The sequence below is a fragment of the Tachysurus vachellii genome, chromosome 11, assembly GCF_030014155.1.
Source record: "Tachysurus vachellii isolate PV-2020 chromosome 11, HZAU_Pvac_v1, whole genome shotgun sequence".
Taxonomy (NCBI): domain Eukaryota; kingdom Metazoa; phylum Chordata; class Actinopteri; order Siluriformes; family Bagridae; genus Tachysurus; species Tachysurus vachellii.
Genome location: NC_083470.1, coordinates 22,235,440 through 22,253,723, shown reverse-complemented (window position 1 = coordinate 22,253,723; position 18,284 = coordinate 22,235,440). Strand labels below are relative to the sequence as shown.

General features: G+C 36.2%; 1 protein-coding gene across 4 annotated transcripts in view; it reads right to left on the bottom strand.

Annotated features, from left to right (window-relative positions):
* Positions 1-18,284, bottom strand: part of pcsk5b (proprotein convertase subtilisin/kexin type 5b) — a 39,379-nt gene that overhangs the window by 9,300 nt on the left and 11,795 nt on the right. Inside the window, exons 9-26 of one of the 4 annotated variants that reach the window (XM_060882484.1) lie at positions 17,166-17,266; positions 16,600-16,703; positions 15,922-16,039; positions 15,584-15,772; positions 15,266-15,402; positions 14,975-15,097; positions 14,752-14,854; positions 13,638-13,831; positions 13,337-13,421; positions 12,303-12,406; positions 11,832-11,970; positions 11,607-11,722; positions 5,618-5,720; positions 5,292-5,428; positions 3,086-3,286; positions 1,741-1,809; positions 326-368; positions 100-242 (exon numbers count right to left, since the gene is read on the bottom strand). In XM_060882484.1, coding sequence (XP_060738467.1) covers positions 100-242; positions 326-368; positions 1,741-1,809; positions 3,086-3,286; positions 5,292-5,428; positions 5,618-5,720; positions 11,607-11,722; positions 11,832-11,970; positions 12,303-12,406; positions 13,337-13,421; positions 13,638-13,831; positions 14,752-14,854; positions 14,975-15,097; positions 15,266-15,402; positions 15,584-15,772; positions 15,922-16,039; positions 16,600-16,703; positions 17,166-17,266 — 2,209 coding nt within the window. Of the gene's footprint in view, positions 1-99; positions 243-325; positions 369-1,740; positions 1,810-3,085; positions 3,287-5,291; positions 5,429-5,617; positions 5,721-9,569; positions 10,936-11,606; positions 11,723-11,831; positions 11,971-12,302; positions 12,407-13,336; positions 13,422-13,637; positions 13,832-14,751; positions 14,876-14,974; positions 15,098-15,265; positions 15,403-15,583; positions 15,773-15,921; positions 16,040-16,599; positions 16,704-17,165; positions 17,267-18,284 lie in introns of those variants that run through there. The other 3 variants (XM_060882486.1, XM_060882485.1, XM_060882487.1) reach the window with 3 other exon arrangements.

Below are 18,284 nucleotides of genomic sequence, written 5' to 3'. Positions count from 1 at the left end.
TATATATGAGATCACTATTTTTTTCTCCTGTTATTTATTAAAATAATGAAAATACAACACCAACTAACAAATTATGACCAGAACATTATTCTTTGGCACCTGAGAGGAAGAAGTCATCTTCACAGAGGTGACACTGGGAGTCATCACAGTTGACACAGTAATCATCACAAGGCATGCACACCATATCAGTGACATCTCCATACGTTTTCTCAGGACAAATCTTATGGCAATTTGCCCTCAATCTAGAAAAGTAAATAAATAAACAAACTGTAAAGGTATTGACCCTCTTTTTTAAAATGGCTTGTTTTAGATTGGCAAAACTTACCTGTAATATCCATGCAGACAGGATATGCACTGTGCTGGATTTTCTGACAGAAGAGAAAAATATTATCAGTCAGATAACCAATAACATTTTAAATGATTATTAACTTCAGCAATAATTTCATAAAACATCTTAAAAAATAATACTAAGGACTAATAGATAGAACAAAAAATAGCTGGACATTAAGAACAAATCAATCCAAATCTGTCATATAACATACCTGGTCTTTAAATGGCTCCCTACAGATAAAATAAATAAACCAGACAGGTAGTCGTCTTGTTCTTTGTGTACCAACAGGGGGCAAGCAAACATTGGCCTGCTTTGGAGATGAGCTATGATCCATTTACTCATCGGTTAATTCAATCAGACTGTTGTGAAGGAACTCTGCTTCAGGCCTGCTACATTGTGAAATCCAAACTGCGCAAATATTCCCTTCATTCAAGTGCTTGGCTAATACATAGTTTATCTAATTGAAGCAAGAATGCGAGGCGCCAAGGAAATTGTAGGCCTTTAGGGCATATAGATTGTTCGGAGTCCATCGTGACATGGTTGGATGATTTGTTTAAAGCGTGTTTGCTCACACAGCATTAACAAGGACAACAATGCATGACAAGCTGATATGCCAGTCACCATTTAATACCTGCTGCCACTTCCAATTTTTTTTCCCTGCTAGGCCATTTAATAGTACTAGTAATAGTAGTGTTTCTGTTTTTTCAGCAGTCTAATAAAACCATTTTGGACAGAGAAGCACCAACTGAGCCCAGATCAGTTTTGACAAACTCATCCACCCCCTCCCCTTTTTTGCCCCAGGACCATGAGGGGAAATGAAAAACTCAAGGAGCACTTCTTATCAGCCACGCTTTAATCTGATCCAGTTGGCCCGTATGTGATTACACACTTATCTCAACAGAAACCAGTGTGCATCTAGCACTTTGATGACCCACACGTGACATGGTGTGACATCGTTTCATCTTTGCCATCAATGCAGTTCCAAATAAATGGATGAAAAGAGTAATTAAGAAATGCAGTAAGATATGTGCTTCATCTTCCAATGTCGCGCGCACACACACACACACACCAGAAACTGGTTTCTTGGGCATGAATATATTTGTGTTCTGGGTCAGATCAGTAAGAATGCTGTGTGACTAAAATAGGTCCATTGACATGTGCTGTACCAGGTGCAAATCAGTAAAAAGTTTTAGTAGGATGAATTTTTTTATTACACTGTTCCTAATGTGTGCAACTTTTTCCTCTATCTCCAGAATTCAACATACTAGTTGATCATCTCCTTAAAATATCAGACTTATGCTTAACTCTGTGTGGGGAAAGATGCATCTGCATTATGCAATGAAGCCTTGCATTTGTCACCATAAATAGATTATCTTGAGAAAACTGAAAAATAATATTGCAATACCCACCACTGAGGCACTTCTGACAGCCTTCTTCACAAGTAACACAATTCTCATGATCTGTATCAGCCACTTCACCTATACACAACATACAATATGGTTATGTGGATATCCTACAAGATGAACTGAAATATACAATACATCATACACCACACTGTTTCCAATATATACTATATAAATCTTCGATATATTTTACATAAATCCTTCTTTAATTAAACATATTCCTAAAACACAATTGTTAGCTCACTTTAAATTCGTCATAATCGCTAGCTCAGAAGGCTAGCAGTAATCTCAAAGTTAGCTATAATAAGTGAGGTACTGTTTCTGTCTTATTGTAACAAGCACTATAAAATAGAATATATGTGAGGATTCATGTCTGTATGATCATTACCGTGTATCAAAGGACTGTGTGGAAAAAAAGATTAAAGAAGGGAACATTTGAGTAGGCATGTGTGCAAAAGACAGTGTATAGTGACGTCTGGCTAAGTCCTCAGGCCACAGCAGAGGATCTGTTTATACATGCCTGCCACTAATGATAAGAATTTGAGTTCTTCCACTGTCTGTCTCACTTTTGTTCAGTATCACAGTCAAACTCTTTCCATATCTCCCTCTCAACGTGTTAAGCAGATCTGATTAGATCAACTACCGTGCATGTTGTGACCAGCTGAGACAAATTCAGTACTGATTCAAGCTGATATGATGCGATGGAAAGAAGGGTGTGAAATGAGACTCTTAAAATTCTTGCCCTGAACAAAAAACTTGCTAATAGACTCCTACTGATTTACATTTTTTAGAATTAAAAGATTGTGCCTGACTTTATTTACAAAGATAAGTTTGTTATAAATGTTTTTTTACATGACAAAATATACACAGAAAAATATTACTGCACACATTTAATCAGCAAGCTTAATATTTGATTACCCTGTGGACCCTGTTCATAAAATAAATAAATCCGTGCTAGGGGTAATTTCAGTACAAGATGCTATATTATTTAGTATAGAAAAAACCTTTAAACACATATTGAGCTTCTATCTGATAAAATACAAAACAATTTTTTGTTACTTGTAATAAAGTTGGGAAATAATTCTATTTAAAACTTAATTTCATAGGTTCAGTATTGGCCATTTATGTTAATCATTATGAATGAAATACAAATTAACTATATATATGTATGAAGGTTACTGAGGGACAAAATCACTGTTTTGCCTGCACTTGCCTGGATTTATTTGCTTAATATTTACCATTACATTTAGTTTGATGATATTCGCTCTCGGTTAGGGTAAGAGGATGTAGAAGAGGAAAACTATACTGAGGTAAAAGAAACAGAACTTTCTAGAAAAAGCAAGAAACTGACCGTCTACGCACGCAAGCTTGGCGCACGCGCCGTTTTTACTGTAGAACGACGAGGCGCAGTGAACGCAGTGCGTAGCGTTCGTGCAGACCCTGCAGTTCTGTCCGCACGGCTCGCACGTGCTTTTCATGGAGTGGTAGTGTGACTGTGGGCAGCTTTCCACACACTCATCCTTGAACAGGTAGCGCTCCATTCCAAACATGTCTGTAAACAATTACAAACAAATAAAATAAATATGTTTGAAACAGCAGAGTAAAGATGTTTAATGGATTTTTTTCTGTTCCGTGTTTCAGAGCCACCATCGAAGCATGTTCGCCAATTCCTGAGGTAAATTAGCTATACACGTTGCTAAGGTAATTCCGGAGGTAAATTAGCGAAACACGTTGCTAAGGTAATTCCTGAGGTAAATTAACTATACACGTTGCTAAGGTAATTCCGGAGGTAAATTAGCGAAACACGTTGCTAAGGTAATTCCTGAGGTAAATTAACTATACACGTTGCTAAGGTAATTCCGGAGGTAAATTAGCGAAACACGTTGCTAAGGTAATTCCTGAGGTAAATTAACTATACACGTTGCTAAGGTAATTCCGGAGGTAAATTAGCGAAACACGTTGCTAAGGTAATTCCTGAGGTAAATTAACTATACACGTTGCTAAGGTAATTCCGGAGGTAAATTAGCGAAACACGTTGCTAAGGTAATTCCTGAGGTAAATTAACTATACACGTTGCTAAGTTAATTCCTGAGGTAAATTAACTATACACGTTGCTAAGGTAATTCCGGAGGTAAATTAGCGAAACACGTTGCTAAGGTAATTCCTGAGGTAAATTAACTATACACGTTGCTAAGGTAATTCCGGAGGTAAATTAGCGAAACACGTTGCTAAGGTAATTCCTGAGGTAAATTAACTATACACGTTGCTAAGGTAATTCCTGAGGTAAATTATCGATACACATTGCTAAGGTAATTCCTGAGGTAAATTAGCGAAACACGTTGCTAAGGTAATTCCTGAGGTAAATTAGCGAAACACGTTGCTAAGGTAATTCCTGAGGTAAATTAACTAAATTAACTATACACATTGCTGAAGGAATTCCTGAGGTAAATTAACTATATACATTGCTGAAGGAATTCCTGAGGTAAATTAGCGATACCCGTTGCTAAGGTAATTCCTGAGGTAAATTAACTATACACGTTGCTAAGTTAATTCCTGAGGTAAATTAACTATACACATTGCTGAAGGAATTCCTGAGGTAAATTAACTATACACATTGCTGAAGGAATTCCTGAGGTAAATTAACTATACACATTGCTGAAGGAATTCCTGAGGTAAATTAGCGATACACATTGCTAAGGTAATTCCTGAGGTAAATCGCTAGTTTTTGAGACTTGGTGGTTAATAAAAAAAAGTGGTCAGAGTGCTTATCCTTATACCAGTTTTGTTGCATGTGAAATTTTACACATTTTTTCCTGACTGTAAATTTAGCCGCTTGGTGTTGGAATTGTGTTTTATTTATAATTGTGTATATTAATTTATTTTACATTATAGAAAAATTAAATTTTTGGTTTTTGAAATTGTATAGATTTTAAGCAAAGTATAAAAGGTAGGTATGTTCTGGTTATTACTCACTGTCCACTTTATTAAGAACCTGTCCACCTGCACATCCATGCTATAATCAGCTCAAATAACAGCTGACTTAACAGTCTCTAGAATTTAAATGGAATGGTGCATAAATAAAAAAATTTAAAATAAAATCAGTGATCGGAAACACTTTGAGAGACGACAGAGGAGAATGGCCAAACCAGTTAGAGATTCAAAAACTCTCCAATAATCACTCAACCACGGTAAGCAATAAAGCATCTCAGGACACACAAGGTCGGACCTTGTGACTAATGGGCTACAACAGTAGACCATGTCAACTTCCACTCTTACCAGCCAAGAACAAGAATCAAGGCACACTTTCAACATCTTTTGACCTTTTTCTTAGTAGAACAAAATTAAGACTACAAGCAAGATAAAGGCACGTTTCTGTTCGGAATTATTATTTTGGACACATCGAAAAGATTACAGCATACATCCCTCTTGCTGTAAGAGATGAAGAAATTAAGAGAATGCTGAAAATATAGTGGAAAGAAACGTTACATCAGGCGGTACGATATCATGTATTCAATAAAAAAAAAGGTCACTGCTATCTTAGGTGGTAGGGATTCTACCTCTGCTGCAGCTCGTGCATTTGTCTGGACCTTCATCATTACACTCATGACATGTATGATGGCAGCGTTGACACTGCCCATCCCTTTCAAATTTTCCAGACTCACACTCCATTACACATCCTCCTTCGTCCAAGATCCTGCAGAGGAACCAAAACAGGTAACGGTTACCATGGCATTTTGAACATCAAGTAAAACCAGTCCACTGGACACTGCATCCAACTAGTACATCCTCTTGATGCCTCCTGCCCAGTAAGGTTATGTCTATTCTGATAAACATTATTAAGAGCAGTGAAAAATGTCCTCGTTCAAGTTACCAACTCACTTACCTAGTCAACAAACAGCTAAGGCAATCATTGCTGCTTGGTCCTTTACATTTATAGCAAGTAATGTCACATGAATGACATTTGCCATCATCCCCCACAAACTGACCTGAGGGGAGGGGAAAAGAGTTTAAACTTTATATACACACACACATATATACATACACACACACGGATATATTTATATACGTATATATACACACTTATTTCCTCATTTATAGCTTCTCTATCAGTTTTCCCTGTAGTGACTGAACAATGATAATAATAATAATAATAATAATCATAATAATAATCATAATAATAACAAGTACTGAATAATAGTTTCCAGACACATGAATAACACAATTTTAAAAATGTTTAAAAGGATTAAATCTTAGAATTTCTGTGTTTTGTGTGATACAGTGTCAAATGTTACACAAATTTTGGTAGTGAAGATATACAGTATATTCAATAGAGAACAGCTTAACTGTTTTACCAGTCTTTAGGTATACAAATATTTGATAAACATGGCACAGGGACTTTGAGTCAGCCAATATAGCATTTAAACACAAGGGTGCTGCTTTAGTGACTCGGTCGAGCTGAGATTCAGTACAGCAACAGAATTGCAGTTTGATATTGCTTTTATGAACAGTTTTACAAACAAGAAATTAATATCGACTAATTGACATTTCAGGCATATCATGGCCAGTCTTGCTCCATTAATGAAAAAAAGTTTGGCTGGAAAGTGCATTGTGTTGCCATGCCAATGCACAGAAAAACTGACAGTCTATAATAAGGGTTTCAGTGTGGCAATTGAAATTAAAAGAATTGGCAATTTATGTAGCAATCACAGAAGTGGAGTGATACAAGTAATAAAATGTACCAGTGCTGTTGTACTAAATATGAGCACTCATAGGATGCTTATTTTCCAATCAAATTATTGGACAAAATGTATTTACATTCACACTTCATGAACTGGCTACCTACTGATACTCATTACATTCGTATATTATCTTGATTAAAGATAATAGACAAAAAGCAAAATGTGTAGGCAGAGCAAACCTAAGGCTTTTTTTTTTTGACATTCAGACCAAGTGTTCGCACTCAGGTAAACAAAATTGATTAGTCACAAATTACTTACCAATCAAGTCACATGTTGACTACGCCAATAAAAAAATAGAGGCTAGCTTGTTCTGTTTTTGCTACAGCTTTTACCATGGGCACTACAGATATACAAGGATCTTTACAGTGACTTGTTTTGCAGTCATTTTTTCACTTGTCACAAATATCGGATTGAAAAGTGCTGATGATGGGGGGAAAAATATACACAAAATCTGAAGCTGTATACAAATGTTGAATCCAGTATGAAAATATCAGATTGCATGTGTTATTTGCAACTCAGATTAATATACAAAAAAATCTGCCTGTCTAAACATATTTACAAATAGTTATAGAACAAATTTCTGGATATAACACTATGAACTGAAAATGCACTGCATTTTAATTCACAAATGTTTACAAAGAAAAAAAAATCTATTTAATGTTTTATTTAAACATTTAAAAAGATCCATCTGAGCATTTGTACTATGCTGTTGATCCACGAATGAGACTAGCGATATTCAGTGTAACCTTTGGCCGCAAACTTGATTGACGCATTTGTGGACAGCTGGGAGTTTTCCCATAAAGTCAGTAGGAGGTCTATAGTAGGCTGGCCCAAGGCTTACGCTCCAGTACACCCTATTGAATGCTGATGGCTCTAAACAGACCTCTAAGCAATGACCCTGCATGACCTCATTTGGCCTTACATAACCCAATTGTCAATCATTTGCTTAAAAAAATAAATAAATAAATAAAAATTTAAAAAATCTGTGCCAAAGACAATGTCATATCACTTGCCAGAAAGTGGTGGAATGTCTCCATGTAAGAATAAGTACATTTCATACAATTATTGTACAAATCTTGATATTATTCAATCAACATACAATTAGAAAAACAAAAGGAAAATTTTAGATTTTAAGTACTACATATTATAATATTTTAAAATACTAAAATCTAAGTTTAACAACATGAAAATGGGACATTCTAGACAGAGACAAATATTTCAAACTGTGTAAAAAAGTTTAACAGCCGTAGCCGTGTGTAACTTGGGAAATACATTATAGGCATTTTACTATTAACTGCTTGTTGAACTCCAGCACTAATAAATTTAAGCAAAGCAGCTGTTTGGCACCTGACTACATACAATCTCTGATACTATTGGAACAGCAAAACCAATTCATTTGTTTTCGTTTAATACTGAAGACATTTGTGATTGAGATTTTGGAACATTTTTAGGCCATACCACACCACAAGATGCAAATCAATCATTAGCAGTAAGAGTCAGAAGGCCAAAAACTGCAGAGATGGCCCCCAAATGTCCTGGACCCAAGATAAACCTCTACCTTGAGGTTTGGGGCTGTCAATCACCAGACCTTAACCCAACGGATCAGCATGTCACCTCCTGAACAGACTGAAGACTGCTCAAACAAGTGAATTGGTCTTGTAATTCCAACAGTTTCTGAGAGGACTGTACGCACACATTTCCAGGAATAAAAAGGAAAGACCTATGGCATAGTTAGTACAACTAAAAAGGTAGCTGATGAAGCTAATGGGATTATGAATTTCAAACAGTAAATTTCAAAATTTTACATAAATATGCAGTTGATTTGATTGTTTTGATTTCCAGTTAAAATACAAAGCACTTTTAGTGTTCAATCATGGTTTCAATCAACCAAAATAAATTGGCCTTAAAAATTATTTAAAAATTAGTATTTTCAATTTGGAAGGAAATGAAACAGTTCAAGACATGCGGTAGTGCATATATTCTATCTTTTTTGAATCCATTGTTATTATATAGAAGGCTTTGTTTTGCCCCCAACACAAATAACTAGGGATTCTCTTGCTCAAGCCATGAATTGTTCCCTTCAAAACAAAGAAAACCTTTTGTGAGGAAACAAGAGGACCAATGCATTCACGCGCAATCAGTTTCCCCTAGTCAACATTCTTACTACTAATATTACAGATAGCCGTCAACATAATGGAAACCAATTTGATTATACTTTGTAAGGAGCAAAGTGTCTTAGTTTTATTTTCAAGTTAATTAATTAAAAGATCAGTCAAATGTCCCATCCAAGTCTCTGTATAAGACTCTTACTACAACAAATCCTTATCTATATACTGTTGAGGCTGTCTAAAAAACAGAATTATAAAAATTTATTTAAAAAAATAACCCCACCTCACCCCCCCACTTCCTTTCCAATTACAACAAAAGAAATTGGGCTCAAAGGCATTTTTAGTTTAAAAGTGTTCAAAATACATATGTACATTTAAAAAAAAAAATCATTGTCAGAACAAAACATTTATACACAAACTAATTTATATATTCCTATATATAAGTTATGTAATGTTGCATGTACTGTATTTGTAGAAACCTTTATGGCTATACCATTTTCTTGCGACATGAATGCAAACACGAATACATAATTTCCCAGAAAATCCCACCCACATCTCACAAAAATTGGACCGTTTTCAATCTTTTTTTATATATAAATAAAAGGTTACATCATCTCAAACCACATGGCATAAAATGAATCAAATCAATTATTCATAAATAAGACAGAAATCTTCTAAGCACAAGTAAATTGCTCATATGCCTTACAAAATGAAATACTCTACTCTATTTTGCCTAGTACAATTAGTAAACATTTTCTCTGTAAATTCAGACCATTGAGAATAAGAGTTCCTCACTCCCAAGGCTTCTTTTGTAGCAAGGAATATAGTTGGATCCAGTTTACCCCAGTGGATCCAGCATAAAGTTTGCCATGGGTTCTAAATCTGTGGTTTCTATAATACCACAGATCTGTAATAATTCCTTATAATTAGCACTGGTTATTTTGCCATAAACATCTTTCATAAAAAAAAAAATATATATATATATATATATAGATATATATAAAAGAACTGATTATGCATTGTACCCTTAAGCTATTCCTTAAAACCTAGTCTGAATAATGAGCTATGCTGGAATGACAATTGAATGCAATTCTGTCCACAGACAAAATAAATGACTAGTTTAAAAGTCATTTTTAAAACAAATAACTGATTCACAAAAAAAATTTGTATTGCAGACAGATCAGTGTTGTACACAGAGCCCCCATAAGACCATTAGACACCATGGTAGATGCCATTGGTTTATGCATGGCCATTCCAAAATTTAGTAATTTTTTTCAAGCCATCCATCACAGACTACCTGGATATGTCATGCTACTGAAACTAATTTTAAACTTTTAATTTTTTATTAAAAATGTATTGTGCTCTGCTAAAGTGGTTTGAAAAATGATTGGAAATATGAGTATATGTGCATTGATTGGTTATTCTGAAGACATTAAAGTGACCCAGTAGTAACAAAACGGGGGGAAAAGACCAGTTGATGGATAACTTTTTTACCACCAGCTATAAAGAACATGGGTCTCAAAGATTTTGTAAACAGTCTTGGTTATTAAACTAAAAATATTACTACATGCATTATGTCAAGTCCAGGTAAAGTATGAACGCCATGCACACACAGACACACACGCTTAAGAGAGCCTGAGCCAACAATCCTCTAAAGTGAAATGATGTTTGTAATTCCAATACTGAAATGCAATATTAAACCTAGGGACTAGTCTTTCCTGAACCAAACTTTAAAAATTGGCTAAAAATGGTAGAATATTCTCGACTGTTAAGTTGATAGTAAATATTTTCTTTGCTCGTAGATGTGTAGCTGAAGCTAAAAAACAATAAACAGCTTCAGTGATGGTTTCAAATTTATTTATAAAATGCACAAACTGGGCTTTAGTCATCTTTCATCATACTGTTAGAGGACAAAACAAAGAAACATCACTTATTCAGTCAGTGTGCCTCTCTGATTTTATCTATGGACCCAAATAAAATAAATAAAAAAGAGGGGTTACAAAATTTTGGCATCCATGCTTTGGTCACAAAATACTGAACCATGTGATTTGTTGTTTATTATTGATCCCAGTCGTAACACCCTGACAGGTTCTTCCAAAACCACACACACAGATAAAGGTAGGTTTGTTGTAGTTCTGGCACCGAGAAACCTCTCAGCATAGTCCCATTATAGAGGTTTCTTGGTTGGAAATATAAATTAGCTGAAAATCAACGGCAAGTGAGGCCGTTATGGTTCCTTCAGCCAGTTAGAGAACATGTTCTACAGCAAAGCTGTTGCAGAACCTTCCTCTGGCACAGATTGTTCTTTTTCACCAATACACAGAAACTTCCCTCAGCCCATGATTCTTCATTTGCTTTCCACAGAGCAGGAAGAGGAGAGAAGTAAGAAACAAAGTGCAGCAGACGATTGGGCAGTGGACAGGAAGTGATGCAGATCAGGTGATCATGACAGGAAGCAGGAAACAGGTTTTAAATCCAGTAGATGGGTTGAAGTAAGAGGGCATCCATGTTTGATTTGGAATCCATCAAAAGGTGTGGGAAAAAAGATCATAAGGAGGAGAAGGAGAACAAACATTAAGAAACTGATCATCAATCATAGCAAAATATCTGTTTATTTTTTTTTGTTTTTTTTTACAGTGATTTCACATGGTTTTATAATTGCTGTTGTTTATTTTATATTATATTTATAGACGTATAATCACTAATTTGTTCACTGTAAAAAAAAATATATATATATCCCTTTACAATTCATTTCTTTAGGAACCCTGATCAGTTTAGATCTTATTTTTTTGGAAAAGGTATATTTAATTATAATGCATTTTCAAATAAAAGAAATCAGTAAATCAGACTGTTAAGATATTTATAGATATTATTATATATAAGCACTGTAGGACTTATGAATGTGATTAACATTACACAGCAGCAAAACCCAGTGAAAGTTGGAATACATTAAAACAAAGGAGGAGGAGTCTACGCCAAAGTCTGGAGATAAAATGTGAGAGAATAGTACAATGCTATTACTCACCATCTTTGCAGATAGTGCTGACGATACACACACCATTTTCTAGGTTATAGCCGTTCACACAGGCACTGCAGTTTCTATCTCCTGGACCTGTACATGTGTAACATGTATGATCACACCTGATGGAGGAACCAACACAAAGAATTCAAACTTTGCAGTAAATGGGAACACATTTAATTGCTTAATAAACCCTACTGTGTGCCAAGTTAAGCTTGGTGAACTACTGACTTGCGGCAAGATTTCTGGACCTCTCCATTTTCTGCAGTTTTCTCTGCCATGTAGTATCCTGCATTGCAACTGGGAACACAGCGCCACTCCTCAAGATAGTATCCCTCTGCACATTTTGTGCAGGCCTCCATGCCAGTACCTGAATAAGATATATCCTTACACCATCAATCAGAAATTATATTCCATCTTTAACCACCTCAAATAAAAAAATAAAAATAAACAAGAACAAAAAAAATTGCCATTCCTTTAAATTTGTTTTAGTTTCATAGCTGGCAAAGATGTTTCTCCTGAAGCAGAAACTCAACTAATTATAGCAGGCTTGCTAAACAAGGCTTTGGATGGATTGCAAACCTAAAAAACCCAACAGTTTCCAAAAACCCAGCTGAATGCATTTTAATAGGAAAAAGCAATGTATTAAAATGGCAGAACATGGAAAATATTCATTAATTGCAGGGGAAAGGTTCCAAGTACCTGCACATGTAGCACAAGCAGGATGGCACTGCTCACACACTCGTTTGTGCCCATTGTAGTATGTGCCAGCTTCACATGTCAGCTGACACCTATTCCCTTGTAAACTATAAAGATACATTTATTTTTTATTATGAAGTCAGATATTAAGAACGAAAAAACAGAAGTTAGATTTCAATATTTATTAAAAACTCAAGCAATCAATCAATCTAACAAAAATCAATCTAACAAAATACACCAAGAGATCACTTCTGAAATATTTTAGATATTTAGATAAATTTCTATAATTATTATAATAAAGCCATTGACAGCTTCAGCAAACTGCAGTCTATAATTTCTTGTGGGCATTAAGACCTTTAGTTAATGTGGCTTTCTCTATTACCATATGCTTTAAAATTGTATTGAATTTCATGAGGAAGTACTGGCAGAAAAATCAGTATATACTACATTTCAGGCTCATCACCCATCCTTTAGACTTGCAGTAGTCTAAACAAGTCTGAAAAGTTAAACAAAGCAAGGCTTAAAGTCCAAATGTGTGGGTGAAAAACCTTTTCAGCAGATTCAGAGAAATCACTCCTCAAACATATTTCAAAATTGTTCACAGAGCACAGCTGCTGTACATTAGGGAGGCTCTGTGTTCCATAACCTGTTTCGCTTTCCCTCACTTTTTCCACCTTTCACCACTCCTTACCTACTGCTAGTGCTGGGCACATATAGAAAATACTCTCTAGGTAACGCGTTTCAACATTTGAATATCAAATGCTGGATTGCATGCATTAGTGGAGTTTTCACCAGCTTCCCAATATTGGGCCAGGATGTTTCTATCTGGCGAGCTTTCTGTAGGCTTCCATGACTTTTAAACCATGCTAAGACCTATAGTTACACTATATGCTAATGATATTGAGCCATGAACCTCAGTGGGGTTGAGATTTGAGCTGCATTTCAAGACAAGCAGTTCCCCCAGTTTTAATTGGAAGGAATGATTAATTAGCACAGAAACTTTGTTATATGCATTGAGCAGAATGAAGAGGATTTACCTGAGCCCTGGCTTACATTCTGTGCAAATATTTGCTGAAGCACATTTCTTGCAGTTCTCGCTGCACTTACGGCACATACTGGCATCTGTAGGAAAAACCAAGGAGTCAAACCACATATACTCAATTATCTCATGCTTAAACCTCATTAGATGTTGGCGTGTTGTAGAACTGAGAGTCTGAGGTTTGAAGAGGAAAGAAAAAGTATATGTTAATTGGAAGACAGAGCATGAGATTCTATTGACAAACCTTGGGTGGTTCTACACTTATTAAGCAAGAAAATCGAAAGGAAATGGTAACTTACCAAGGTCCAGATAGTAGCCCTCAGGGCATGCGTAGATGCATGTACTGGCTCCTTCTCGGAGGTAAAAACCTTGCCGGCAAGAGGTACACTGATCGCTGCGACTACCAATGCAGGATTCACATAGAGGGGAACATTTCTTACAGCGCCTCTTATCATCCCGGAAAAAGCCAGGCGGACATTCAGGCACACACATCCTGAGGGGGCAAGAGGTAGGAATGGAAAGAGGAGAAGCAAGTAAGGAATAGCCAGCGGAGACAGACAACTCAACAGCTTACAGTCATAAGGAAAAGCTTTCCATAAGACACAAAGTCAAACCTCTAAGCCTGAGAAAGTCATTGGCTGCAGATGTGTGTCTGAAGTATAGCTTTGTGTGCGCCCACTTAAATTTTTTCCAAAGAAAACGGAATCTACCACTAACTTATACAATCTAGTGAGTGGGAGATGTTAGTGGGGACGTGCTGATACATAGTTGTTTGTCAACATGTACTATTTTGTTTTTTCCTGTTTGTTAATTATTCTTTATATATATATTTTTTTAACAAGTAAACCATGTTGTATGCAAATACCCATGCTAAATTCAGTTATTTTCCTTGCCTAGGTACCATGTAGTCTACCTAGGCTAGGTAGACTGTAGGCTAATGTAGTTCTTTTTAAACGTTTCTTAGCTTTTTTCTTATAGATATACAACCGAACATCAGTTTTAAACATTTTGTGTTTAGATTTATCTCTGTAATCCATCTACCTAAAATCTACCAACTTCTGAGGCAAATCCCAAATGGCTAGTAGAGCTAAATAACCCTGCCCAGTGCTCCCATGAATACTAGAAAGATTGAGGGTTTTTTTGTATATGAGCTTACATAAGGTGAACGTTTGCTTATTTGCTGGCTATATTCGCAATACGAGAGAAAAACACGACGTTTTAACATCAAATGAGTGGTGTTTTCTTAGTGATTGCAGAGCCATGCTGTTCTAAGAAAAAAGTGCTATAAGCGTCCACGTTTTTTAAGAGCACACTGATCACTCATTTTGATAGTTTTGAGACTATTTTTGTGTTTCAAGCATTTTTTTAATACTTTATAGTATCAATGTCCATGCACACATACACGTGGTGTACCTGGTGTTGTTTTTAAACTTGAGGAAGTAGTGCAGGCAATTGTTGCACTGATGGGGCCCTGGACCTTCGCAGCCATTTTCGTTGCACTCTGGGTCACAGGGGCCTTACAAGAGATGACAGATTTCTATAATCAAAGAATGGGACTCTGCTCTGAGTGGGCAGAATGCATTACTTAAAAACTCTGGCAACCTTTCTGATATTAGTTAGACCTAGAATGACTTACCTGCATACTCCTCAATATACTCATCCTCTGGAGACTCCGGCGCAGAGCGAGTCTTATCACTGCGGGAGGAATATGGGTGCACTGAGGTACCATAAAGCACCAAAGACCACTCCTTTAGTTTACCTGTTGGGAGTAAATGGGTGGTGGAGTGGTTCAGGCACATAAAACATAAATGGGTAACGTTGTGCATTCTTTCTGCCTATTTAAAAAATGATAATAAATCGCATCTATATGGAAAACATTCAAATGAAAAGTGTTCCAGTTAAAAAGAAATGGTTTGAGTGTGACTACCCGGGGCTTTCTGACTCCGGACTTGTGAAGGTGAGTCATAGATCTCGAGGATCCAGTCTCCAGCAGCTTTCTCTCCCCAACAATGAGTAGTCATGAACTCCCAGTTCTTAAAGCCCTCCATTGAGTGGTCAAAGAGTCTGCAGGATACACAACAGTGAACCACCAGAGAAGGCTATTATTTCCCTTTTAATTTGGCAGAAAGTTACATTGATACAGAAGTGGCCAAAAAAATCCTTCATCCACCGTTTATATACAGCCCAGTGATGACTCAGAAATATTGAAATTTATAATTGTATGGACTTTTCCAAGCCATTTTACCTGTTTGCAAGGAGCTGCGACTTTGTCCCTGATGGTGAAGTCAAATTAATTGATAGGTCTCCTCGTCGTGGATGGGTTATAGTGATGCGTACAACCACATGTTCCAAATAAATGACATGATGATTCGCATTATCTGTACAGCCCGTTGCCTTGTAAACAGAGCGAACAACATGCTCTGGGCGAATTGTCCTTTAGAAAGAAGAATTCAAATAGAACCTTTGCTTTACAATGGAAACAAAAATGGAGCATTGTAGACAAAATGACACAAGAGGAAAAGAAAAACGTATAGCATACAAGTCATGTTGATGAGCCATGTAACAATGTGGTAATAAAACTACCTTATTTGCCTGTCTGCGTTTTCCACACATATATGCTGTGTGGGCACTTGTTTCCATCTCTCAGCTTCTTTGACCATGGCCTCAGCATCCATGAGCCCAAAACCATATAGGTGACTTACTGTAGGTACATGTAGCACATGCAGATTCAAACAAAGGTAAGTGCATAAACCGCAACAATAAGGTCTTGATTAAAGGGTTTGTAAATAAACAAATGACATGCTACATCATGTGCAAAGATATTAATATTAGTTATATATGAAAACAAAAGTCAGTGTTAAGATCTGACATTCTTGATATATTGCACTTAAGCAATTGGCCTATGTCTATAAACTTGGTATTATGCCCGCCATGAGGTTTTTGTCCTTATCAGAATAAGATTTTTACATCATATTTGGAGTTACGGTCATAATCAGTTGGACTTCAAGTTGTTACAACAGCCAGGAAGTATCTGAAGAAAAACATTTTTCAGTGATGAAGCCATAATACATCACACTAAGTCACCTTTGAGTAGAAGGATTTTGAAGGAGTTCTTTCCAGACTTTAAAAAGCAATGCGTTATGTTGATAGCAGTGAGGATACAGCGCCAACTGAATTTTGGCCTTGACGTTTTATTATGCAAAGCAGGTGAGTAAGGCACTATAAATGGATAGGGTTTATAAAGAATTTAAAAGCCAGTACCATTGTATCCTGCTGCATTGGTTTTCCAGTCAGGAGCACTGAGATGGCCAGCGCGTGACGTTTTCACAATGATGTGCTGTACATCCCTCCATGTCAGGAGAGGGCTATAAGGGAAATAAAATTATATATATACATATATATATATATTATATTTATTTAAATATAGATTTTTAAGTTTGTCTTAATTTAGCACATCTATTTTACAAATCACAGTATAATTTTTCATTCAAGGAAATCATGTTCATTTTGATTTCCTTAGACCCTAATGCACCATGCATGGTGGGATCAAATATGGTTAAGATACTTGTGTGCTTTATTAAACCAAGCTGTGTTTACACTGAACAAGTATAAAAGAAATGTATAAGTATATATAACTGACAGTGATCTTCTAAATGTCAGCCAAATGTTTTAAAACTGGCAGCCTCTGACATGCTCGCAGGAAGTGCACGTCAGAGTTCTTCATCTATAAAGCAAAATGAAAACTAACATTGCAAATACCCCCACTACAGTAGAGAGTAGGTGTGATTTAGTGGAATGATTTGTAATTGATTCAAGAGAATTCCTACTTTGCCTCCAAGGCAAGTGCAATGATCCCAGCAGCCATTGGAGCTGATGCTGATGTTCCAGTGTGACTGTCTGTGCAGCGCTGCCTTAGATCTGTAGTGATCTAAAAGACAGGGAGAGAACGGCATTAATGTTTTTGGCAAGTATTTCATGGCGCTGTAAAATATATTAGTACGAAGTGTTTCTGTGCAAGAGGTGACAGGTTTTTATTCCTTAGTGTGGAATTTAATAACCCTGCCTCTCCAAGACCATCTCAGCATAGACCCATTGCATGCGTGTGTGTGTGTAATAACTGTAGTGTTTCACAGGTAGACAATTTAACAATGACCTACTGACCAACAAATTAACCACCTCACACAACGACAACATAGCATCATGTTCTGAACCCATAAAATAGTTGAATCTCTCTCCCCCTCTCTCTCTCTCTCTCTCTCTGAGATGTATGGAAAAATGCTTACTGTAGCTTACTGAGCCTGGTGCCAAAATTGGGAGTTTGGTATTATTTCCACTGGGAGAAGCACTGCTGGATTCAGAGAAAGTGTTACTTTGATTTCAAAAATAATAATAAAACTTCTTGGATTAATTTATTTTAACTATATTAAATGTGTGTGTGTGGGGGGGGGGGGGGGGGATTTGGAGATCTTTTCTCATTCGTGTCTGCAGAAACTTTCAAGCTGTATGGAAAGCATTGACGTACAGTTATTTTCACGTCTGGATTCTGAGTAAGCCTCTCAATGACACTTACAGACTCATCTTGAAGCCTCTCCCAGATTGTTTTGAACATTTTTAGCATGTTTTCCTCTCAATCCTGCTGCTAAAACATCCTTTCAGAATGATGGTGCCATTACTGTAATAATGGAACTGGCCAGGTGATGCATCAGACAGTAGAATCTTGTTTCCTATGGCATGAAATTGATTTAGATGCTATTTACAGTTGAAACCAGATATTTACATACACTTCAGAAAAAAACACAAACTTTTATTTCTTTACTGTCATACATTAAATCAGAGTAAACTTTTTCTGTTTTAAATCAATAAATATTAACATATTTTTTGAATTTGTTAAATGTCAGAATCGAGCGAGGGAGAATTTTTATGCATTTTTATTATCACTTTCATCA